The sequence below is a fragment of the Acyrthosiphon pisum genome, chromosome X (genome assembly GCF_005508785.2).
Source record: "Acyrthosiphon pisum isolate AL4f chromosome X, pea_aphid_22Mar2018_4r6ur, whole genome shotgun sequence".
NCBI classification, from domain to species: domain Eukaryota; kingdom Metazoa; phylum Arthropoda; class Insecta; order Hemiptera; family Aphididae; genus Acyrthosiphon; species Acyrthosiphon pisum.
The window spans coordinates 46,512,496-46,540,464 of record NC_042493.1 but is presented as its reverse complement, the minus strand read 5'-3'; the positions used below and the strand labels follow the sequence as shown (position 1 = coordinate 46,540,464).

The window sequence follows — 27,969 nt, the reverse complement described above, 5'->3', positions numbered from 1 at the left end:
TACTCGAGCAGCACTGACTTTAATAAAAAGTGACACCTATATAATATACAGTGTGCAGGTAATTCGCGTGAGACCGTATGCTATTTACGACAACGTCTGGCTCACTTGCGTGCCGCCCGGAATCGCGATAACGGATTCGGCGATAGCGACGTCGACCGCGCCTGGCGGCCTTTGGCCTCCCGCGTACCGATAAGAAAGATAATTATATCACTCTTACCTTAATCCACAGCCGTTCAGCACTAACTTAACTGCACTTTTTGGAAAAAGTATCTGTGGGATCGACTCAAAATCGACACCAATCCCAGCGCGCACTCCCTATGCACCTATCGGTGCAAAAATCACAAAAAACTAACGCAAATTGCCAGTGGTAGGCACCATAGAATCGGGACAACGCTAATACACATGCTACCGCAACGACAGCCACCGCTGAACTACCCTTAGCACCCCTGCGATTTGCGCCTATGCTTAAAGTGTACCTATACTTACTATAGTTACTACAGAACATTTATTTTCTAAATTGCAAAAAAATTCAAAATAGTCAAAACATTGTGAAAGCATAAATTAGAAAAAAGTATGTCTTCATAAAACCAATACCTACATGTAGCCATTTAGTCTATATTGTTTTCCAATGTTCTTAAAGTAATAAAACGATATAATATGTTTAAATAAAAAGGCGATAATATTATACAAATTATAAAATACTTTGTTTTCAATAAGTAACAATTAATAATTACATAACTTATATCTATCATATTTATAGGTATAAGTATTTTGAATGTACCTAGACAATATGTAGAAATATAATAATATGGTTTTTGATTATCGCAACATATTCTTACCTATTATTGCTTAACAAGGTTAAAAACAAATAACTTTTAATCACCACTTGGGTCACGTAGTGACATAGTGACTGCAATTTTCAATATTTTTTTAAATAATAGTAAGCTCTAGTTGTAACAAAATTAATTATTAAGAAATTGAATGATGATTTATTGGAAAAAAGGTATACGTTATTTAAGTTATTTTTAGATTCTGAGCGGAGCGAGGAGTCTAGTGGTTTTACAATGGTGTTAATTTTTTTATTATTATTTCTTTTTTATCTGTATACAAAATTTCTACCAGAAGGAGTGGTTCGATTTCAACATATCGTATCATAACTTAATATAACAATATAAAATATCTATAGACTGACAAACCGTTTCCGTTCAGAATCGTTTTTCGTATACAATGATATGATATTGAATTCAAATTTGATACAATCCATTATACAGTGACCCACTTGTAACCTACTGTACAGCAGAGCGACATCCATTTACCCGCTTTTTTTGTTGTTTATTTAAAAAATAAAAAACTATTACAGTTATAAACAGTTTATTGCCTTCTTTGGTTGTTAAACAAACATTTAATATAATATCATATTGTTGATTATTATAAATGGTTAATGTATTGAATATTGAAAACATATTATTCAATAAGCTCCAGCGTATATATTTAAAAATAAAACATAAAAGTTACTTTTTTAATTCAAAATAATGTGACTTAAATAAATAATTTAAAAAAAGGCGGGTAAATGGATGTCGCTCTGCTGTACACTAGGTTACAAGGGGGTAAATGTATACCTAATGGATTGTATTAAACTTGAATTCAATGATATAATATCATTGTAGGTATAAGAAAAACGATTCTGAGAGGAGAGAGTTTGTCAGTCTGGATATTTTATATTGTTATTATTTATTATAGCATTTATTATTGTAAGTTAAATTGATATTAAAATATTATAAATGCTTATTCGTTTCTATGGTGATAAGCAAAGCGTTAGAAATTAAAAAACCAATTTTTAGCGGTTTTTTTGTAATTTGTCGGTGGTTTTTCCTGCGACATTAAATAATTATTGAGAAAATCAAAAACTTATCTCTCTAAAGTACCATCTTGATCCAATTTGCTAAAAGATAAGATACTATATGTTGAAATCGAAGCACTTCTTCTGGTAAAAATTGTATATACAGGATAAAAAATAAATAATAATAAAAAAATAAACACCATTGTAAAACCACTAGCTTCCTCGCTCCGCTCAATATCTAAAATGAAATTAAGAAGAATTTCATAACAATTTTGTAAGATGATTTTTAGTGTAATTAAATAACCAAGAAAAAGTGTTGTTTATAGCATATTAGCCCTACCTAGGGGTTTAGGGAATTATATGTTTGTGTCAACTTAATTATTAAATCAAGACATACATATTAATTAGTTTAATTTTATTAAAAATGATTGTATAATAGGCTTATACTTACTATGGTTAAACTAAAAGTATTTTACTTATTTGTAAGTTATAATTGGTACATACTGTAATTAAAGATATGTATGGAATGATATTTATGATTTTAACTACGTTTTATTCATAGGCGTGTGATGACTTCAATTTCCGGTTCGAGCCTGGTAGAATTAGTGCCCCAATACTTTGACAGTGCCCTTATTTTTTTTTACACATTAACATACAATATTCTTATTGTAAAATGTAAATTGTGTGCAATATAAAAAGTGTAATATTTATATGTAAAAATATAATCAAGTTAAATATGCACACAACATATAATATGTGCTAATTTCTAGACATATATTTGGAACGATGAATGCATTGATTTTACAACGTGTTTTTTGTTTTGTGTCTGTCTGTCATCGCCTTTTAGGACAGTAAAAGTGCTTGGATTTTCCAATAGATTTTTTCAATAGTTTTCAAAAACGTCGTGAAAAACAAAAGAAAAAACCTAGAGTAACTATTTTAGTTATTTTATTGTGATTGTATAATATTATTCATGGGTACTTAAAACTTCTAAAGTATACTATTATATATCTATGATAGTATCACGGTTTGTTGTTGATGTATAACGCGTTATAAGTACCTAATGGATATTGTGATATGATTAATTTGGAATTTATTATAGGTAGGTACCTACCTAGTATAAGTCAATATTTTTTTTTAATACAATAGAAAAGTATATGATAAATACGATAAATATGTCTTATACCTAGACTGAAATACCGTCTCCACTCAGAATCGTTTTTCTTATACAGTGATATTATATCACTGAATTCAAATTTAATACTATCCATTATACAGTGACTCACTTGTAACCTACTGTACAGCAGAGCGACATCCACTTACCCACCTTTTTAATGTGAAAATTAAAACGATATAAATACGACCGATATTGGCAAGAATAAAATTAATTATAATAATGTCTCATCATATTAATTCACCGAACTCAAATATAAATATTATTGAACAGTAAACACTAACAGACCAGTGTGTAGTGACTGAGTGACAACAGTAAACAGTTAACAACTGAACACACTGAATAGATTATTGAGAAATGAGAGGTCAGTCTGTTTACGGTCTTCTATATTAATTGAAAGCGACTAATTATAAACGTATACGTTTTCCGTGGAGTAATGCGCATCTACGGTCGTCCGCACTCGGCTTATCTTAATATTAAATAAACACTATTTATAAATTATAACCAACTTATTAATTTATTTAGTCATAGTACATATTTCATACACAGTGTTTTTGTTAGATGAATGTGGAGGTACACACAAAATGTTGTTATTTCACTTTCACTTTCACTACAAATAAAATTTTCAAACATATAATAATTTATAATAAGTATAGACAAACATTTTACTATGCCCCTAAAACGATTCCGGTCGAGCCCCGTGCGCACGCCTATGGTTTTATTTATCAAATTTACTGGAAAAAGCTAAGTCAGCATATAATGTGAAGTTATGAGCTAAGTTAGTTATACTATTTAGTAAATGCCAATCTTTTTGATGGTTTATATTAATTTGTTGCACATTTCTACTCGCAGGCGTATAATTAAACCACTTATTATAAATATTAGTATTTATAATCAATGTTTGAACTATTATAATAACAGTTCATGTTCTAAAAAAGGCCTGAATACTGGCTTATGCAGTAGGTAAAAAAACCGGCCAAGTGCGAGTTGGACTCGCGCACGAAGGGTTCCGTACCATCATCAGCTATAAACATGTCGGCAACACTGCTTATATTATATATTCTAGGATTTTTAGTATTAATTGTTGTTATAGCGGCAACAAAAATACATAACCTGTGAAAATTTCAACTTTCTAACTTTCATGGTTCATGAGATACAACCTGCTGACGGACGGACGCGGACAGCGGAGCCTTAGTAATAGGGTCCCGTTTTACCGTACGGAACCCTACAAATGACCAAATATCCCTTAAAAAGTTCAGAAATATGCATTTATAATTTAAATGCACTGAAAATCTAAAAATACGTGGATTAAATAAGAAGTCGTAAGCAATTTTTGAATTTGCAAGAAATATCCATTCATATTTTTAAAAGTTTTCTGTTACAATTCTCATACATTTTAACATTTTATACAGTGCAAAAACATAAATTATTGAATTTTTCATCAATTTTTGGGTTTTTCTTAGCGTGATAACTAAAAAAAAATGCTCAATAAAATATAAAAAAGTACAAAGATGCCAAATTGGCAAAAAATGTCTAAATGTGCAAAATAAAACTTCATATTACTTTTAAACTGATTTCTATGTCCTCTAGCATTAAATCCAACTTAACAAGATTGATATACAAATGTATGAACTTACGAGCTGTAATAATAATTAATAAGTCACTATTTTCAGTCCACTCAAAGCAGTGTAAGATGATAATATAGCTAGCCAATTAACTGCAGATTGACCATTTCACATTTGATTGAACAGATTTTTATTCATCAACAATAGTTAAGTGATATTAAATGTTGGAGAAACTAGTTTTTGTTATAATACAACAATTTAAAATGTAAAAACAGGTACCATTTGTTTGTTTAACAATGTTTCAGTCAAAAAAATAGATATTAAAAATCATTTTGATTAAAACGTATGTGATAATTAATCAAAATTAGCTAAGCCAACCAATTTTCATTATTTTTGTCGGTTAATTAGGTCTAAAGTCTAAACACAAAATACCACCTTTTTTCAGAGCAAATTCAGTCATGAAATTGAATTTCTTAAATAAATTAACAATATTATTTGTTCCTATTGCTAACTGCTGGGATTAAGGATAGTTAAGGCTCTAATTACTGATATATTTATTTTTATGTATTCCTTAAACATATAATGGTATTACTTTTTTTTAAATCCAGTAACAAACACATGGCGATTGGAATAATGAATGATTTACAATGATTTATACAATTTGTAATTCAAAATATTGGTTTATAATATTATATAATAATTGGATAGTTTTTGCTATCATACTTTTTACCTTTTGTGTTTGCATATATTTGGCATTCAGGGATGAAACTATTGAATGGTGATGGGATTCTATAGCAACCGTATTAACCTTTATTTTTGTACAGTAAGGAAACTATTATCATTTTAGTATCTGATAAATGAGTATAATAATTCATAGCTTCCTATATACAATAATCCTAGATCTATCCTTGTAGGCTGTAGGTAACTAAGGTACAATTTAGGTCAATTACCTAACCAGTTACATACAACAATAAACTAAATCTAAATAAAGGTATACATATACATATTACAAGACCATCTCGAAACTTGTGGTATTAATACAGCACAGAATTTCCATTCATTCAATTCAAAGCTGGGCAAGACCTATTTGAACATACAAAAATTAATTTAGTTACAGTACAAAATGCCAATAAAATTTAGTTAGAAACAAGGTATAGAAATGTTTAAAATGTTTAACACAGTAAATGTAATGGGGGAAATTAATTTTTCTTTTTAATGAAGTTTCTTTTAATTTTACACTATTACCATTTTTCACCCAATTATTTATTCTCTCTCTCTCTCTCTCGATAGTTTCAATCGTTACTTATTATTAAGAAATAATACAGAAATAACAATAAATAGATATTCAAATGCCATAGTCTCCTTGAGTTTTCGCTGAATGTTATTCTTTGGATATAAGGTAAACAACCATGATGTCATGATCAAATATTTATATTTCTGTTAAAATATTATATTTCTTTCAAGATATACTAGTTACTATTATTATTGAAAATCTTAAATAATAATAGGTACATCATAACTTAATTTCAATAACCTGTGTTAATCTATAGAATGGTCAATAATACAATTATTTATCGATGATTATTTTTTTAACAAAAAAAAATAGAAAAAATATGTATCTAATTATTTTTCACTTTGCATCTGTTATGTTATAATTAATTCATGTTAAGTACCAGAAACGAGTTCAGTTAGAAAGCTACTTTGAAAGTAACTTTGTAACCAGTTAGTGCCCAGCTTTAGGTTAGTTTAAGTATTTAAATGTTGTTTGTATGGATTACTTATTTATTTGACTTTTTTTCATTGATTTCAATTTTTATTGCATTATAACATTTTTCAAAGACATTTTACAATTATTGTTTATGGATAGTAAATAATTAAATATAATAAGTAATAATAATTATTATTATAATTATAATATATATCAAAACAATAATATTATCCTGACGTAAATATAAATACAAATAGTTTTATTAATTAAAAAACATAGATACAAGTATTATATACACATAATTTAATCAATTTCCTGAATGTGACGCTTCATATATTTAAAATAATAATATGATAATTATGATAATTACACAACTTTATGCATTTAAATTTTCAATTCAACTCCACAGATAAAACAATAAAACTAAAACGATATTATTTTATTAAATTATATCATACATTATAATAGACCCGAGGCAAACATACATAGCTCTTTCTGGCTATTCAACTATTAACAAATAAATAATCAGAAAAATATTCACAGTTTAATACTAGGATACATTTCTAAAAAAGAAATAAAAATTCAAAATGCACCTTGTTTCGTTTATATATCATACACAATGTACATTTTTTCTTTTTAGTCAAAGTTAGTTAAGTCTTGGAATCAAAAATGTCGGCTTGATGCAATAATAAAATACTAGAATTATAGTTACAATACGCTGCTATGAAGAGCACATCATAACAATACAATTGTATTTTTATTTTACTGACTTGTTTATAAGATTAATAATATACACAAAATTATGAAATTTGTATGCATATATATTAGGAAATTGTTAAATCTTAGCATCAGATAATTATTATGGTTCACTTTAAGTTCATAATTCCACGAGCAATACAAACTATTTGTAACTGGACATCAACACTCTTATTAGGTAATGTAAGGGGATATCTGTTCTAAACGTCTTATATGTATCTAGTGTTAAATTAGATGAAATTATTAAAAAAAAAAAAATATTATTACATTAATATCTTAACTTAAACAAAATTAAGTATAGATTATAATTACAACGTGAAAAATATATATTTATAATATGTATTAAACACATACTTTTTTGAAATTAAACGTTGTACATACATCTTAAAATAATAAATTAAAAATGAGATTTCAAATAGGAGTAAGTTCAGTGTATCGCGGTGATTATTTCTCAAGATTTTTTGTCTATATTATTAATCTTTGTTTATTATTTAAATTTCATAAATACATAACATTAGTACAAACATGAAAAAAACTAATGAAATGCATAACTTGATCTTACTTTATTTATTTATTTTAGAGAAGGCGTTGTTTTTTGCTACAAAAATCTTAGATTTGTTTTATTATTCATTTAACTCATAGAGAATGATTATTTAATATATATAGAAATTAAAACTGTATATTAAAATGAAAAATTTATGAAATTCTGATTAAAAATCAGTTAATTCATTTTTATGTATACGGCTATAAACAAATAAAATCAAACTAATTTATAATTTATGTTATTTTATTTAGTGCAAAATAATTTGTGGGATATGATCTTTATTATATCTGTATTCATAAAAACAAACATGTCCGAAGTGATTTTTTAACAACAAAAAGATATGTTAATTATGTGTAATAATTTAGGATTTTGCAGAAGTTATAATGTGTTATTTAATGATGCTCGGTTTGCCATTTTAGTCCCCAAAAGTTATAATTTTATACAAAGAATAGCTAAAATGTAGAGTAACAAACATTTGGAAAAAAAACAACTTTTAACAACATAAGTATTGAAATAATACATTGAATGAATTAACACTAACAAGGTTTATATAAAAAAAAAATACTATTGGTAGCAAGACAAAAAACAATAACAAAATAAGACAATCTAATGAACCCTAAAACATTGACCACGCGCACACAAGATAAAAATAAGGAACGGAATTGAGCCAAATCACATCATAATATTAGTTGTATACAATTTGTGTGTTATCCTTTGGCACGTTTTGTTCTAAGCTTAAAATATGTCTTATAGATTTTACATTGTGTACTGTAATATTAAAAACCATGTTATACAGAATAATATAACAGTACATGCATTATATTACTTCTATGAAAGTCAAAAGAGGACTGGGAAAAATTATTTATATATATATATGTATTATTCGTATTAAATAATGTATATAGGAATTGTATTAAAGATGTATAATGCATTGTTATTATGTATCAAACATAAAATCCAACAAAAGAAATTGATAGGGATCATATATTCATAAAATTGTAAAATTAAAATTCAATAATTATTAAAAAACAAACAAAAAATAATTGTAACATATTTTAAGTGCTATTGAAATAATTGGTATAATAATAATAATCATAATAATAAAAACAAATTAAATATAATTTTACTACAAGCAAATTATAATATCAAGTCTACTCTCATAAATGTTTCTTTAAATAATTAAATACATATATATAGTAAGTATGTATATATATTATATAAGTATAACAAAGAACAATGAAAGAATATAATAGGGATTGTTTTGTTATTTTCGCAAAATGGTAACGGAGAAAATAATAAATGAATAGATTAGAGAAGTTTCATTTTGATGTTAATATAAATGTACATTGAATATTTTTTTTCATTTAATTTGACACATTAAATATGGTTTGACAATTTTTATTTTTTTGTTAATTTAAGTTATTTCTAATGAAGATTTTATATTTATAAAAACAAAGAAAAAATTTATAAATTTATTAATAATTAGATACATAAAACAGAAAATTTGATTTAAATGGTTTTTTTATCAATAGATTTGTAAAATTAAATTTGTAAATTCGCAATATTGAATTTAGATGGATTAAAATTATGGAGGGGGAAGGGGGTTATTAAGATTCCCACAGGGCGGTAGTTAAGTCCCCAAAGCCCCCTAAATACACCCATGCATCATACTTTCATTTGAATACAAATATTTTTTTAGAAGTCATTAATAAATCGGTTTTAAATACAAACATTATATTATATTAACAAAATCTTTATAAATTCAATAGAAATGGGTATAATTTTTCATTTTAGCACATTTAAAATCAAATTATGTTCATTCAATAAACAAAATGTCTTCTCAATACAGATGGTATATATAATACTCTTACTATGCTATTATATTTGCTCCACTTATGTTATTAATTAATTTCTATTTTATAATATACACTTAAAATTCTACAAATGGTGTAAACTAAACATAGAAATCGAATGAAAAAGTGTTAAATTAATAATAACTGACATACATGATCTATGCAGTTTCAGAATGCGAATATAGAGCATTATACTTATTAATTAAATATAGATCTTAGAAGTTGTTATTTTACTAAATAATATAATTACAATAAAGTGTGATCGTTTTGGAGTTTCGCAATAATATTATCAGTTGAAATTGGATATTTGCTGGGGAAAACCATTGTGTTGAAAAAAAATAATTCTTGTACATTTTAAAATTATTTAAAAGTGAAACAGTTGTGAAACACAGTGATTTTTGTATCAAACCTTTATTATGATTTATTACATACATTTGTTAACAAGAATTTCCATTTTTTTTTTTTTTTTTTTTTGGAATGTCCAATCTAAGTATAATTTAATAATTTGATGCATTCTATCTATATAACATTTTATTATTTATATATATTATATCATGAATTTGGCGGTTCTTGGACCAATATAATCTATACGAACCGGAGGTAACTGATTTAATTGCACAAACCCAGTCAAAATGTATATAACAATCACAATACTTTCAGACACATCATAAATCAACTGATAGGAACCCACGAACCATTTGAACAAATAAAATACCAATGTACACGAAAACAAAAAATACTTAGGAGGAAAAATATTGGTAACGTGAAAATATTGTATTACTCTAATAATATAACAATAATATTGGTTGAGCAAAAAGATGACATTGAACAAATTCGAGTTAAAATCGCTAAATTACGATATCGCCGAACATATAGAGAATAGTTTCATTTAACAGATTATTTTTTTTTTTTAAGGTAGAATTTTCATAAAAAGAGAAAAATATAAATTTATTATAAGATTCTAATGTGCCATTGTATACGAAGTTAGTAAATGTAATACTCTGTGGTAACTTCGGCGTATTTTTTACTCAAATTTATTAAATAAAAATATTAAAGTAAAGAGTATTTACATTTTATTAAATCGAATTCAGGATATGAAAAAATGTAATATGATTGATAAAAGATAAATATCATGAGATAATAACTCAAACTATTCTCATAGTTGCATACAAGTCGTCAATGAACCGTTCCCTGAATATATAACCAAGTATTATAATATTTACAAATAATATTATTATAAACAATTGATAAAAGAGATTAATACAATGCGCGATGGTTGAAAAAATATCAGAGAAATTATCGCAGTCTTTTTACAGCGTTTCCGCGAGTTTAATAGTTACCACCACCATATCCAATATCCATACGGTTTACAGACAAATACCCACCACTTGATTGGATATAAGGTGAAACTCCATTACCACTATTGTTGTTACCATACGACATGGAGTTTTGAGGTGGATAAGGGAAATTTGGAGTTGGCATGTGTATGTTATGTGTGTTATGTGAATATCCATTTCCAGGTGGTCCTAATCCCCCATTAAATTGCATTGAGCTGGCATACTGATTGTTATATGGCTGTTGGTACTGTTGTTGTAGTCTATCCATGTCCATCATAACACCACCAGAATGATGATGATTATAATTTATTGTAGGTGGTGGTGGTGGTGGGTATGATGAAGATGTAAGGTTGCTAACAGAGAACGTTGACGGTTGAGACATTGTTGCTTGTTGATGATGATGATTTGCCCCATTTGTTAATGAGCTTACTGAAAAGTTGTTCATATTTCCTTGGGGTGCACAAGGCGATGACGAATAAGAATAATTTAAAGAGGGAGAACATGAGTAATCACTTGGCATGTAACCTGAATTTGATTCATCCATATACTGATGATGATGATGGTGATGTCCACTATGCTGTACATCACTATCGTTCATGTTAGGAATTTGTTCAACTAAAGATTCCAAGCCTGATAAACTTTTTGCTGTAACATCTTGATTATTTGTTATCTTTTGTTGGTGTGGATGTTGTTGTTGTTGTTGTTGTTGTTGTTGCTGCTGCTGCTGTTGTTGTTGTTGTTGTTGTGGATATCCAGTTGGTGGCGGGGGATATACTGGAGATTCTGCAGGAGGATAGGCCGGAGATCCTGCTACAGATTCTACATTGCCTGAATATTCATCATATCCGTGCGATTGAGGATAATGGTGCATATCCATCTTTGTATTTGTTTTTTGTGGTTGCTGAGATCCACCGACTGTATTATTAAACTGACATTCCATTTGTGATGGCCTAGAGTGTTGGTCAACTCCAATTAGATCTTCTTTGGTTACACCGCCACTATGTTGACTGCTGTGAGGACTATTATCTTCGGCCAGCAGGCTAGCTGGTGGCTCAAAATCAGGTGGACCCAAACTGGGTGATGCTGGAGATCGTGATCCTAAATTATGTTCTGAAGAGATAGCTGCACTGATTTCTGACGACAAATCAGAATGTGTAAAGGATGGAGCTTGTGGTGACTGAGAATACCTATGTTGTTGCGATTGAATTGGCGAACGATGATGGTGAAAATTTGCATTGTTGTTTCCACCACTGCTACCTCCACCACCGCCACCGCCGCCACCACCACCACCACCACCACCACTGTTAGATATAGGTGAATGTGAAGAGCTTTGGTTGTTATATATATTATTTATAACATTATTTCCTCCATATAACTGTGACAAGTTCATCGGAGACTGAATTGGCGGAGAGAAACAATTTGATAATTGAGTTGATGGGTTACTGTGTTCACAAGATAAAACTGGTGGCACAACATTATTTGTTGGTGGTAACTGATTTGGGTCGGGCTTAATTTTTTTCGGCCTCCCTCTTTTCTTTTTTGGCATTCCTTCTCGTTCTTCCACTACCTGTGGTTTAGGGCGCTTAACTTTTACTTCTTCAGGTATTCCATCTTTAGTTTTTATTTTCTTTGGTCGCCCTCGTTTTTTCTTTTGAATCACAGGTGGTTCATCTTTAACATCGGCAATATTTTCTATTGTTTCTTGGTTTTCAACTACCGAATTATAATTGTTGAAATACACAGATGGCACTTCATCTTTAGGTTCTTCTTTGATATCTGGCTCATAATAATTTTTTAATTTAGTAAATGAGAATACCACTTCACTGTCATCAATTTCGGCCACCAGGCCATTTAAATAATCTCGAAACTTCTTTAATGCAGCATAAAATGGTACTTTATCAGCTGCTCGTGGCAATTGTGCACATCGAGCACTAGATGACGGCATTACCCACATGTACTATAAAAATGGTAAAAAAAAAAATGAATTAATATATGTATGATATAAAAAACATAAGAAATATAAAATATGTTTAACTGTAATGTAATTAAATTATAAATTATTAGTTTACTTCAAAAATAAAATAACAATCCCCATAGTGTGTAAATGTAAAAACATACACAAAATATTGGAGAAAATTAGTTTTTATAAATTACATGAAACCAATAGGGGAATCCACAATACAATACGATCTATTATAAAACTTAATACATAATGCAATAACAATGTGGACATCACCAATGCTAATATCTATGTCCAGTACTGATGATGACGACATGTAAAGTTGCTGAAATATGTTGTATCTATTTGTTTGATTATTTTTAAACACTAGATTAAAATTATTTTTATAATACTTAAAACATAAAATATTTTTGTTAAAATTATGTTTTTCTATAAAAGAATATTGTAGTTATAAATATGATACCACGATGAAACAGAAGGATTCTTGAGCTAACATAACTTAGTGAATTGAGAACTTATTAATTTAAGAAAATAAATTGTTAACCTAATACTTAACTTAAAATAAAAGGCACATTCAAAATAAAGTTAGTAAAGTCATGATATAAATATCAAGTATTAATAGTAGATAAATAAAAGTTTACCGTATTTGTTCCATCTACGAGTTCTGGTTGACGACCAAATGTAAAATCTTTTTTCCCAGAAAACACTTCAAAAATAAGTTTTCCATTGAATACTGCAATTTTTGGTTTAAATCGCTGGAGCTTTTCGAGAAGAATTTGACTTCCTATAGTGAAAAAAATAAATAAAAAAATAGAAATAATTTTTAAAATTGAATTAAAGAATATTTAATTCTTGTTTATTTGCTTCTGTTTGCTGTTTAAGAAGTAGATAAGAACTGTAAGGGTACATAAAAAAATGTAAAGGAAAATAAACAATTTTTAATTAATGAACACATAACACTGATTGTCAAATAAGTTCTAATCACAATTTTAACAATGAGAAGAAATATAGCACTTAGCATAAAATAATATGAAGGAAAGTGGATTATTCTAGACCGATCTGTAATATTTTCAAGAAATTTATTTACATGCAATAACTATAAAATATTATATATGCATGTCATATTTCAAATTAAAAAAATAATAGAAGATATTTATTTATTAAGATTTGCCAGACTGAGCCCTTTAAATAATAGTGCCCAACACATTTATATATTAAAAGAACAAGAACAACTACTAATTTTACAATATACAAAGATTTATTTAATGATGCTTAACAATTATAATGTTAATTGAGATAATATTGATAAAATATTATAATAGTATCTAAGATAACTCAAGTCAAAGGAAGATAAAAAAAATCTCTGCAAGATATTTATTATTCAAGATACCTAACTCAAATTTAATCCAACCTAAAGTGAGTAAAAAATTGAGTTTTCAAGTTTTTCAAGTTATTGCGATTCAACTGTATATATGGTAATAATTAGCAACATAAAATATTTGATATCTACAAAATTTAAAATAATACATAATTAACCAGATTATGGAAAACGAACCTTCTTTAATTTCTTTTCTTGTGAGATCAGCACTACCTTTTGTAGCTCTTTCCACCATATTGGTAAACCCTATACCATTTTGAAGTAGTTTATAATCATCATCAGCAGTCATGGGTTCTGGTGTAAGACCAGATAGGTATAAACATTTCCCTATGAATGTTAAATATAACAAGTTAGTAATATAGCATACATAAATATCAATAAGTTAAGAACATCATCCATAGCTCATTGTGTGAAACAATTAAACTTGTTTAGAATATTATGTATTTACTCACAGAAATGATTTCCAGGACCTGCATAATGATGACCTTTATAAGCAGCAAATAAACCAGGATTGATACCAATCTAAAAATGCGGAAGTTCAGTTAGTTAAATTATTAATTATATTAGGTAATAAACTTAATATTTTATTCTTACATAAAAAAAGTTAAAAATACATTTCATATTAATTAATTTAATTTATGTAGTACATCAGTAAGTAATACTTGAAATGTAAAAAGACTAGATATATCATCACAAAATTGAACACATAATGTAATGACAGCAAAAATATACTATACTTACAATTACAATATCCAAATTATTGGTTAGATGGTCAGGTAAAGTGCGCTTTGATACCTCTTCTTCAGGCATGCCATTAAAACGGTCATGTTTTTTTCTTTCCTTGTAAACCTTGGCAGGATTTGTCAATAATTTATCTTTTGGCAACATATGTTGCATTAACCCAAATGCTTGATCAGGATTTAAGCATTGCAAACTAAACATAATTTAACAATTTATGTCTTAAATATGCATTTAATAATAACAAAAAAATTATATTAATAGAGATCATAGATTGGTTTACCTCATCTGATCCTCAGGTTTAAATTTTTTCTTCCTGCCTCGCTTCTTTGGCATGTGTTGTAAAATCATTTCTTCAGTGTATTGCAAGTTTTGTTGACCATGATGCTGCATTTCTTCATCAACAAAACTATATGGATCATCAGGCATTTCATACTTAATCTGGTGTTGTTGCATGTTGTTCATTTGATGATGATGATGAGCATGACCATGGTGATGTGGATGCATGTGTGTATTCATATGTTGTTGTTGATGATGATGCATCGGAGGTAACTGGTTCATAATATTATTATGATGCTGAGCTGCTGCGGCTGCAGCTGCAGCAGTAGCTGCTGCAACGGCTACTGCGGCCGAATGTTTTGCTGCAGCTTGTTCAGCATCGGTACCACCGCCACTAGTTTCATATCCATCATCCGCACAAGCAGATTCTTGTTTTACAGAAGATGCTGGCTGAGGTCCATTGTTAACGTCACAATTACCATAATTGTTAGACCTGCAAACATTTAAAAATCAACCAATTAATTACTATAGTCAGTCTATTACGAACAAATAAGAGGTAAATATGAATTGATACAAGAGTCGAGTGAGTCACTGGAACAGGTGTGCTGAATTATGATTATTTATAATTTTAATTTAATGGTAAATCAATATCATCTATGAAACAGCCCTGAATAGAATTAATGGGTTATTCAATTATAAATTCTACTGGTTTTAAAAATATTAAACAAAATAATTTTTAATTACTTATACTATAATTTAATTTAAGGTTAATTTACTACTAAGTATTACAAGCAATAACTGTTACTTGTTACTTCTTTAAGAACAATAACGAAAACTGTCTTTTTATAATAAACATATATTTGCTATTGTATACATTAATTTCAGGTCATAGACAACTAACAAAACTGTTGTGTGGGGTATTTTTTAATTTTTAATTCATAACATGACGTATTACATATGTTATCATGTACTATTAACATAGATTGTGTAATAAATACAAGCATCCAATTATTTTGTATGTCTAGAAATAGTTTTAATACATCGAGAACATCATGAACTATGTTTAACCTAACAAATGCAAGTTAAAACTACCTACACTCTAATAGTGTTATGTAATAACGACAATAACTAATAATACGACACGTTCGCATTACCCTAATTTAATATTTCGATATTAGCGAAATGATTTTATAAAAATATTGATGTTATTGTCGTCCACATTCGAATATTGAATAATATTATAATCTCCATTATAATTTAGTACGTCAATACAACTGAAAAGTATTAAGAAACGGAATTGCTGCATTAAAAATGGCTAAATTAAATATTGAAACAAAACTCGTTGAATAAATACAGTCGATTTGAGCATGAAACGAACATCGAGCACATTATTGCGGGTAGGTAGGTGTTGACCGTGTGTTATATTATTTCCGAGAACATTTTGACGGAAGAACGTAGGTAATAATATTATGCGTATTACTCCAACGCCCAGAGAACGTACCTAACAACGATTATCATAAATACGCATTAAGTAGGTTTTTTTTATTCAAAAGTTCATACCCACGGTCGATTATATAACATTATGGAATGGACTCTACCCCAGTAGTATTGCAGCAGAATGATAGCTTTCCGTTCACACGTCGATAGATAACTTTCACGTAATAGGTCATGGGGAAAAAATGCTTTATTTTTTATTTTAGTATTTCTTACTAGGCATCCGATAGATTATCGTCACAGACTAGAGTCCAAATTTTTGGATTTATATTTATTACTAACAATTTACATTATTATAAAATAAAATTATGTGAATCGAATGGAATAACGAGCCACTCAAGTCCCTGCGGGTGTACGTATACTGTTAGTGAGAGCAGAGTTTCGTACGGTGGGTTGGACGAATTGATATGTGCTGGGGGGGGGACGTTCCTGTCGGTGGCTTCGAATAATATTAAAACACACTAGATTGGACGGTACAGACTCAATCCATTTCTATGAAAGTAGTACCGATAAGTTACGGTGCAGGACGCAGGCACCTGCCTGACTTAACAATCCGACAACAATAATATCATATCGTAGTACTGTAATAGGACCACCGTCCGTGGTTCCGTTTGATCAAAACTCCGTACCGGTTCCGACGTAAAGCGAGTTAGTTTTGCGCACGCGGGACGTCCTCCGTGATGGTGGGAGTGGTTAGGGGATGAGGGGAAGAGTAATGCAGAAGCGGGGAAAGGAGGGGCGGCGTCGGGTATATGATGGGTCGTGGGGTTGGCGGGGCAGTGGAGGGTGGGGGGAATAAGAAAGAGGGAGATTAGCGAACTGGGTGGCGGCGGCGGCGCGCGCGGCAGGGTGTATTGATTTATGATTCCGGCCAACACAACAGGCAACCTGGTCAGGATACGTGCACGGGGTTGCAGGAACAGAGGTCGTAGAGAACTGAACGCCACCGCCACCGGGGTTTATACATTGGTCGTTGAACTTATTATTATTTTGCAGGGTATGGGGTATTTAAAAAAAAAAATTTACCCGTGTGCATTCCTAACGGCACACACTCAAAAGCGAAATATTTCATTGTATTTCGTTGTCCAGCGATAAAATAAAAGTAATGTTACGATATTTGAAAACGAATATACAATGAAGTCTACAACGGTTTTATATATAGGCGCCCAATACATAATATTATACGTCAAACTGAAACAACCGTTAGAAATATTGTAAAGAGTTTTATTTGTACACCGTGTTGCAGTAAAGTTTGCAAAGTGAAAAAGTTTTTTAAACGCACCTATATAGATGTATAAACTATATAAAGTACCTCGAACTGTTGTATACACCACGCTGTCTGATTATTAATACTATCCGTACGTAAACTAACCAGACTAAACTTGTTTTGGTTTTTAAATATAACAGGTAATGAAGGGTGAAGAATTAAATATAAAAAAAAAATACAATTAAAACGTCAAGAATTTAAAAAAGAACCCAATTAAAAAACCGCCATCCTGAATATATTGTATTTTTCGGAGTATTTTCATAATGAAATAAAATAAGTTTCCAATACTGAAAATTGTTAACTAACTCTTATAATCTAATAGACAGTCGTAAAAACGATTACTTTGAAATTAATAAAACTTGTACCTGTATATATATTATATAAAATGAACACGACATTGAATATTGTTTCTATTAGCAGTAACGGTCACATAGAGGTTAGGTACATGTACAAAGTACCAACCGTATTTTGTAAGTATGAAATGTATTAGAGAATAATTGTTATTTATTAATTACTAACACAGCGGAAACAATAAACGCCAAGGGATTTTATAGGTACCTACATATAATAAATGGTTTTTTTCACGCATAAGTATATGATCGGTACAGGTCAATCGGCTCAATGTACAGACGACACGACGACGACATATCATATATTTTACCGTAATATATTTACTAGGGACAATGTATTTTTATTAAAACCAAAAACGCAATACATGCTTATAATATGGCGAATGTGTAGTTTAAATCATCCCTGCTGGTGAGTGGTTGTAGTGGTGGGGGTGGGTGGTGTATAATCGAGGAAGTTTATTGATTAATTTTTTTTTTTTGAAAGCTGTGTGTATATGATGGTGGTATCCTACGGCGTCCGGGAGCTCTTTTCGGTGGCGGGGTGATGGAGTTTCCATAGTCCCCGCCACTTGAAAATCCGGAACACCGAGGGACATACGCACATCCTGTACAAGCATTTTGCGTTTCGCCGTCGACAAGAGACGCTGACATTTTGCGCACACCCAAAAACCCAATCGCGCGTTAAGAATATTATAACATCGTCAACGTATTATTCCTAATAATAGAACCACACACACGTCTCTTTATAATACACCGAATTCGTTACTATAATCTTTGCTACTAATCGATTTTAAAACCTCTCGGGAAACTAGCGCGTTATTACTGCGGTAGCACAAACTCTTTGAAGGGACACGGTACTACTACAACAACAACAACAACAACAACAACAACAACTTCAACAACTACAACAACAATAATATAAACATTAGGTTAAGCCTTTACTCTGTACAGATAGCAAGATGAAAGTGCTAGGGGGGGGGGGGGGGGCATGGTTAAACAAAACGGAAGATAATGAAGATATTATTATTCTCTGAGCGAGGATGACATAATAACAATAATAAATTATGTACATAGAGATGCGACGAAGTATACATAATAATAATATTATTATATCGTATAAGAACGGGTCACCGCGTCTCGAGTACACGATACGGCGATAATAATAATTATGCGACGACGGAAATCGGTAAAAAATTAAACGAAATTACTACGATATTAAAGGAGGCGGCAATGATGAAAATCAGACGGATATTATTATTGTTTTTTTTTGTCAATTTATTGTCTCCCCCGCGTAGGAGTAAAAAACACGACCAGGGGACGTCGTTTGTCTCATATTGTCAACCTATAATATTATACAATTTATACATGTTTCATAAATCGCCGGTCTCTAGTCGTTCGGTGGCAAACCATCACCGAGAGACATAGAGTCGAAAGCGGACAAAACTAATGTCGTGGCGATATCGCAGTCGTGTGACGTGTAAACGATAATAATTAGTGTGCGTGTGAGCTCGTGTGGTATTCGCCATAGTAGTAGCCTCCAACTTGCGCCACACCATGGCGATGTGTTACGCGCACGCGCATGAACGTGACGGTCGATGCGGGCACACCACATTCGATCGCACGAAACATTTTTCAGGAACGCAATAATAATATTATATTATAATAGGTACTACTATTATTGTTATTATTATTATTATTATTTGGATGATAAAATAATATTTTATTATGACTGCAGTGTATTGAGCGCGATAAGAATTTCTAAAAAACGTAGAATTATTCACATATCAAATAGGTAGATATTTTTATTCGGCACGGAGTCCGCTCGAAAACGGAAAGTCGAAGCTATATTATACGCACGTCTTGTATTAATTCGTTACACTACAACCCATCCCCTCCAACCATAATAACGACCGACAAGTAGATCCAACCCGTTTTGAAAAATAATATGTAGAAACGAAAGATAAAAAAAATGGAACCCGTTTTTGGAGTTCTAGTCGCACATGCACTCGGTTTCATAGAATAGCAAACACTCGCATCGAAAAGTGAATAAATTGAAACACTCAATGTTGATTACTTTTTTTCTCGTTGACAATTCAGCTGTAATAACTCAAATTAAGTAGGTACGGTATTTTGAAACACTTAACATCGAAATATAATAAACTTTTTCTATTTTCGTGCGAAATATATTATCTATCAATCGAGAAGATTAGGTCTTATATAATAATATATTTTGAAAAATATTGAATGGTATTAAAATATTTTTAAATAATACTTATATTTTTAACGTTATTGTTATTTCATGAACTATAATAATTAATACACAGTATTTTTATTAATAAAATTTCAATTTTGGTAAATATATATTTAATACACCATATTTCTAACTTAAAATTATTCTAAAAACTTTAATGACTAAAATATTATGACTATACTATTCTTATACAGAGTAATACAAAGCTGAAAGCAACATAGTAATCTTTTTAATTCTAAAAGAATCTAAATTAATTATTAACAATATATGTGTGGTAACAAATAAAAATCTTATTGGATTTATTTATTTATTTATTGTATTATATTAATGTGTTTTTAAATAACATCAAATACCTACAGGATTACACATATGTTTAATTAAAATTACTTTAAAAATGTATATTCTTACAATAATATAAGTACTCATTTATAATATTCTTTTTAAAATTATTTTTTTTTTTTTTTGTACTGTTACCACTAGTGTGTTTCAATTTACTTTACAATCTGAATGAATTGATTTTTATATAATGTATAGAGAGTCAATGTCTCAATTAGGAACCAACAATAAAAACTAAATTTGTATTTAATGAATAGGAACAAATAATATTTTATCAATGAACTTAATAATTCATTTTGTCAAAACATCTCAATAAAAAGTGATTTTAAGTTAGCAAACTTTATTTGTTTTTTTATTTAACTTATTTAAGTAGCTTACAATTATAATTAACAATCCCAGCCTCAAGTATTTAATACTTAGTAAGTATTATAGGTACCAATATTTACATAGGTAATGATTGTGGCAAAATGGCACTTTAAATGACAATATATATGATATTATATTACTAGATTATTTATTCAATTCACCCATTTAAATAATTATAATTTTATAAATATTTTGATTAAATATAAGCATTTTACTGATAAGGTGCATTTAAATAAACCCAATTTTGTTGAAAATTTATATTTTTTATAATTGAATGTGATTAGGTTAGGTTAAGTTGGGTAAAATACTTAAAATATATTAAAATCAAATATCAATTTGGAACCTATTGATTAATAACATTTGTTAAGAACTTATAGGAGTATCTTTCATATTTAATTATAAGTAAACATCAAGCAAAATAAATTGTAATGCTTTTAGAGTAACACCATACATTAAAGAATTATAATTATTTAACAATAATACATTTTTAGTATAAACATATAAATAAGCTGCAGAAAGAAAGATCCATTTAAATGAATATGGCACATCTGGAATGAAATTTATCAACTATTTTAGATTAATCTCTTTATTCAACTTAATAAACTGCAGTAGGAATAATTTTAAATTGATTGTAAAAGGTACAGTTACAATTTGAATGTTAGTATTCAGTCAATTAAAATAAAAAATTAATTTATATATTTCCTAACATGGATTAAATAATTACTAGGATGGAATGATAAAAGTATAATTTGAAACTTAAGTAGGTAATATAGGTAAAATACAATACCCACTTATACCTAATAAATATTTTTGTTTGAAGTTTGAGTATAAGATATAAAATATACTTTTGAAGAAAATGTACAAGTGTTCTTAGAGAGGAATTAAATGTATTGTGGAAGTTATATTATATTAGAATGTATTGAAAGTCCAAAGTACTAGCCATTATTCTTTAAAATATTTTGTCTCCTTTTATTTATTACCTAATACTTGAATGAAATATTTATCAAAATATGGTATAATTTATGCAAAATAAGAGAAATCCGAAAAATGGTAAACATCCGTTAAAAGGTAAACAAACAATTCAGCTCAAACTTTGCCATTCAAAAAAAAAAACACCATTATATTATATTGAATAAACAAACAAATTAAATAATATCAATATTTACATTTTCCTTGCTACATCTCTTAAAAATGACATTATTAAACTACATTAATTAATGGGGGATTTAATTAAAACAAATTATGATAATTTGCAAATACCTAATCTATGTTTATCAATTTATTTTATCTTTCTTGGTGTATAGTTGATATTTACTTGAAAAATGATAATCAATATAATTAATAAAATACATAATAGACAATTAAATAATGTTTTTTTTTTTAAATTATTAAAATGTATGTAAGTAGTTAACTATAGGAATACAAATTAAAAGATTATATACAATTATTGTCACACTAAATGATCTACTTACTTACAGTAGAACAAGGGACCTGCTAAACAATATATTAGGAGGATTCTGTTTGTTTAATTTATTATTTAAGTTATATAATAAATCATTCAATGGATGCATTAAACATCAGTACAATGTTTTCATTAAGAGATAAACATTAAGACATTCAATTCATTAATGTACTACTTAGAAAAAAAAACTCTATAGATTAGCAAAAGGTATATGTATATACAATTAGTTACTTTTCTTTCACAACCATGAACTAAAGATATCAAACTTATCTCTTATTTAAATAAATACCTCACAATTGATTTACATTTTAATACTATCATTAAGATAGACATAAACATGTTGACATTTACAATAACGTCAATATTATAATATTCACTTGCCAACCACATATTTTCGATTTAAAGTAGTATAAATTGTAAACTATGTAGCCATGTAAGTATCTATTTACATTACCAAAATTATATCTAATAAAAGTGGGCATAATGTTAAAATTATAGAGCCTAATGAAAAATTTCTAGGTAAGTAATAGGCACCAATGTGTTTCATTAGTTGATGAGATGTCAACATCTAAATAAAAAAAAATATGGTTATAATTAATTAAATTATAAGAACAAAAAACATTATTTTGTGAATGAATAAGTGTTATGCTCCAAAACCAAAACAGCATGTATAATCATATATATTCTATCAATTACCTACTCGTTACATGCTAGAGATTACTTTTGAAAATTCCAAGAATATACTCAGACAATTGCAATTATAAAAAAAATTGTCATATAGTTGGTAAGAGGCTCGCCAGTTTAATACACTTTAGTTCAAGGTTATTCCTGACATAGGTACCTACTTACTAATAGTAATTGAAACACAATAATTCTCAGATAATCTCAATTGATTTAAATATTAACACTTAATGAGTAGTTAAAAAATTATATGTAGATAAACATTATAGTAAATTCTTATCCATACCTGATTGTATATTTTAAATATAACGCTATTCACGTTTGGCCTAATTAATGTGCAATGAATGTTTATTTGTGATAGTAATCAGAAAATTAAAAGGATTTTAGAGTAATTGACTTGTGCTAATACCTATTCTTCCTGTATTTGATACATTGGTGTTATAAATTGGGGTGTTCCCAAAGGGTATACTACGTGTAATCCGTACACCTACTCTCAAGATATTTTTACAAAATTATGATACCTAGTAGTTTGGTAAGTACTCGACGGCTTAGTAATTTAGTATACTCTCAAAAAAATGAATGGTAACACCTCCGGTTATAAACATGATCTAAGCGCAAAAGTACTTCACCAAAATGAAAATGTATTAATGATGGATCATTCTATGTTAAAAAGCATTTTACCTATCAAGTTTAAACTTTAACCATATAAGACATTAACCGTTTATTGTTTAACAGACAAAAAGTGCAACCATACCTAATCTAAACATAATATATTAACAGGAACAAGTAGTATTAGTGTGCATGTACATGTATATGTTATAATATAACAGCTATGGTATAATTAAAACGCTGATATATATTTCAAGCGCCTTCCAATACTTATAATAATATTGTTACACATTGTATAGGTAACTGATTTAGTAGGAATGGTGTGCTGAAATACATAAATAATTATTTATGAAGATAAGATACACCAATCTGACATAATGTTATATACTGATAACGGAACATGAGTTTTTTTTTTTTTTAATGGTTACCAAACACCGTAGTTTAAAAAAGGTATTACCTACCAATATTTTGCAACATAGACATGAGTAAGAGAACAATGGCGCGGCGCTAAGCCTTCACAAAGACAGCCGAGGACGACGAGGAGAGTTTTGCTCCCCTCGAAATAAATGACCAGGCGCACTCGCAATACTTAACCGAAATCCGTGCCAAATGTGTAAGCGGTTTTCGTAGGGAACCACCGTCGAAGCAGAAGCGCAAGCACCGGAATATCGCGTTATCAGCCAAAGAATATGCCGCCAGTGACTGCCCAAGTGCACCCCAACCGACGGATTACTATTTTACATATTATTTTAGACTGTACACTATAATTTATATAATATAGGTACGTGTTCACGACATTATTTTAACGTTACCTAGGTACAATAATATTATTATTTATTATTATTATGCGTATAAGTACTACCTGCCTCGGTGGGTCGTCGATTACGTGTGCGTGCGGGTAAATCGTAGGTAACCGTGTACATTATAATAGTCGTCGCGTTATATTTTTCACACACACACACACACACACACACACACACACACACACGCTCACACTCACTAGTCACTTACTCGAACACTCACTCATACACCGACAAACGGCCGTGTATAATCGGGCGGCTGGCGCGTGTGCTTTGCAGTTTGCACACTCGCGTACACATTCACGTACAATCACACACACAAGCACACGCAGACGGACGGACGGGCGCACACACACGTACCGTTCGCACGCACACACGACAAGCCGAAGAGCCGTATCCGGTGGGAAAAAAAAATATGCATATAATATATTTATATTATATTATTAAAAACGGCAGAAAATAAACTACACACGCCAACACCGACTGCACAACTATCGGTCTCGAGTGCTCGCAAAACACATACACCCCCCTCCCACCAGGCAAGAGTTCGACCCCCCTCCAACCACCACAATCACACATACGACACGCACAGACAAACACCAGCTCGGAAAAACGGAAAACCGTGTAGGTAACCAGTCTTTGTCTTCGCCGCCACCACTTCGTCCTCCACCTTTACCGCAACATCGGCCACCCCCCCCCCCCTAGGCGGGGGCGTTAGCGTGTAGAGAGTTGTTATAATAATATTAACGCGTATCTCTACTATGTCGTCCCCTCCCCCGGCACTGAGCATGTGATGATAATACAGCGATGACGATGATAAAAATAATGATGATGATTGTTGGCCGTGAGGTGTGATAATATACACGGAAAAATAGGCAGGTAAATAATTTTGTAAGAAAAACGACGAAAAGGAAAACTTAAAAAAAAAAAAAATACCGTAAAGCTCGGGGCTTACTGTTGTTGTTGTTGTTGTTGTTGTTGTTGCTGCTGCTGCTGTTGTTGCTTCAGAGAGGGCGAATTGCTGTCCGTCGACGAACCGGGTTCCATAGCGGCACCGAGTAGATTAGCCGACTCGCGGAACAAAGTGGCCACCTGCATCTAACAGCAGCCGCTCCAATCTGCTGCTGCTGCTGCTGCTGCCGCGGCGACCGTGTGGAGGTGCTGCTGCTGCACTGCCGCCGCCGCCGTCGTCGTTATTGTTATTACGTTATCCGGTACGCGCGATTACTATATTATTATTGCGAGCGGCTCTCACCCAAGGCGCGTCGCGTCCGTACGAACGCCGCCGTCGCACACACACTCACACACGCGCACGCACACTGACACGCACACACAGCGGACACACACGCACACACTGGCGCGGGCGCACACCGGCGGCGGCGCACACACACGCACGCACACTGCCTACGCGCGCGCGGCACACGTACGCACGCACGCACACGCACACGGCGCGGACGCACTACGACCGTCGCCGCCGCGGCGTTTCCACAACGGCGCCGTTCGTACGCGTCGATCGCCGCGGCATTTTTCGCGATTATGATAAAATTAATAATAATATTTTTCGCCGGTGTCGAGAAACGGATGTCGCCTTTTCGCTGTGGCAGGCTTTTCCGTCGTCGTCGTCCCAAGCGGCTCGGCTGGCGCACACACCGAACGTAGACGAGATTTAATATTTATATATATAATATTATTGTATGATTATTATGTCACGGCCGCACGATTTTTATAACACCTCAACACGAACGTTGGGGCCCGTGCGAAATTGTTTTTGATTTTTTTTTATCACAATACATTATTATTATTATCATTAATCGTTAGCTGTTCTAGAGACGTGCGATGCGAACGTACCCGGCGCAAAATGGGCATTATATCGTATTGTTGTTGCAGTCGTTTTAGTTGCGATTGCGCGACTGAGTGTGTACGATTTTTTTTTTATTATTATTCTGATTACGTGCGCGCGTACGCGTTTTTCAAAAACGTAAAAAAATTGTTAACAAAACGACGCGTTATCGGCGTCCGCCACGGAGGAGTACGCGATAAATTCCGCCGAGATCCGACGTGCGGTGCCTGCGCGCGCGTTCACTGACGTCGCACGACCCCCCCACCACCGGCAGCGCTAACGTTCGGCGCGAATGAGAGAGCGAGCATGCGGTGCGGTGTAAGGCGGGCGGGCTGGTGAGTGCCGGGGGACTGGATATAGCGAGAGCGAGAGGATACGGTCGTGCACAAGCACGCGGAGAGCGAGCGAGCGGGGAGAAACGTGAACGCGCACTACAACAACACACGGTCGTCGTCGCCGTAACGCTCGCACACGCACACTGCCGCGCGCCGGTGCACTCGCGCGCGCGCGCACGCACGGCCGCGCGGCGCGCTCATGCGTTCGGTACGCGCACGCTCAGCACCGGTGTACGGCGGCGGCGTCTGTGGTGCGGTGACGGACGGCGAGCGTCGGGGAAAATGTCAGCTCATTGGTCGGGACGAAATATGACCTGGAAAATAATCAATATGGTACGCGGCGGCGGTGGCGACTGCAGCAGCGGCCAGCGATCCGCCGCCGCCGCGCGACAGTGTTGCCGGCTTACCGTAAAAAATATATCGCCGGTCTCGGAGATGCGGTTTCTACCGCACACAGGTGCCCCCCTAGCTTTCCCCTCCCATTAATCACCTCGACCGTGTAGATTTCCGAGCCAGACCATCAGCTGCTGCTGCAGCTCGTCGTAACCGCACCACCGACAATATCGTTATTTTTACGATCGTAAATTCGTATATGTAATAATATTGTCCGGGGCTAATGCTGTGGTATATTATAATATTATATGTGTGAGGTAGTAGAGGAGGGTAGAAAACGCTCACTGAACGACCACCCCTCCCTCGAGCAAAAGTTTATATGCAAAAGTTTTGACGGGTCGGCGGGCAACGCCGCTTTTTCTCTGGCTGTACGCGGTAATAGTAATAACGATAATATTATTACGACATTAATATCGTGTTTTTACGATCGTCGTTATTATTATTATCGTTGTTATTGTTGTTGTTATTGTTGACGAAATCATGGGCGTCACTAGGATTTAGTGGTTACAGCCTACAGGGGCTAATGAAATCCAAAGCACAAAATAGAATCAAAAGCCCCCCCCCCCCACTAGTCGTTAAAAATCTAATATAAATAATAAATAAGTAGGTAGACTTAGCCGAGTATATATTTATTATTCTACAGTAAGCATATT

The 27,969-nt window shown here is 31.5% G+C and overlaps 1 protein-coding gene across 6 annotated transcripts; it reads right to left on the bottom strand.

Annotated features, from left to right (window-relative positions):
- Nucleotides 1-8,152: 8,152 nt before the first annotated feature.
- Nucleotides 8,153-27,071, bottom strand: LOC100164619. Of its 6 annotated transcripts, none has more exons than XM_029486582.1 (8): nucleotides 25,704-27,071; nucleotides 17,946-17,951; nucleotides 15,137-15,625; nucleotides 14,857-15,049; nucleotides 14,568-14,637; nucleotides 14,293-14,442; nucleotides 13,379-13,521; nucleotides 8,153-12,734 (listed from the first exon to the last, which is right to left on the bottom strand). In XM_029486582.1, the coding sequence occupies exons 1-8, from the start codon at nucleotides 25,844-25,846 to the stop codon at nucleotides 10,770-10,772; spliced, it is 3,159 nt and encodes a 1,052-aa protein (XP_029342442.1). In that variant the 5' UTR covers nucleotides 25,847-27,071; the 3' UTR covers nucleotides 8,153-10,769. The 6 variants fall into 6 exon arrangements, with proteins under 6 accessions (XP_029342442.1, XP_029342444.1, XP_008178380.1 ...); XM_029486584.1 differs by lacking the exon at nucleotides 17,946-17,951 and adding an exon at nucleotides 15,969-15,971; XM_008180158.3 differs by lacking the exon at nucleotides 17,946-17,951 and having other exon boundaries at nucleotides 25,704-27,070.
- Nucleotides 27,072-27,969: the final 898 nt, after the last annotated feature.

Bases quoted from the DNA above. Each gene is read 5' to 3' on its own strand.
- LOC100164619 (XM_029486582.1), bottom strand. From the start codon at position 25,846: ATGCAGGTGGCCACTTTGTTCCGCGAGTCGGCTAATCTACTCGGTGCC. The intron at 15,050-15,136 runs GTAAACCAATCT...AATTATGTTTAG, and splicing joins AAACCTGAGGATCAGATGAG to TTTGCAATGCTTAAATCCTG. The intron at 13,522-14,292 runs GTTCGTTTTCCA...TTTTCACTATAG, and splicing joins AAGAAAAGAAATTAAAGAAG to GAAGTCAAATTCTTCTCGAA.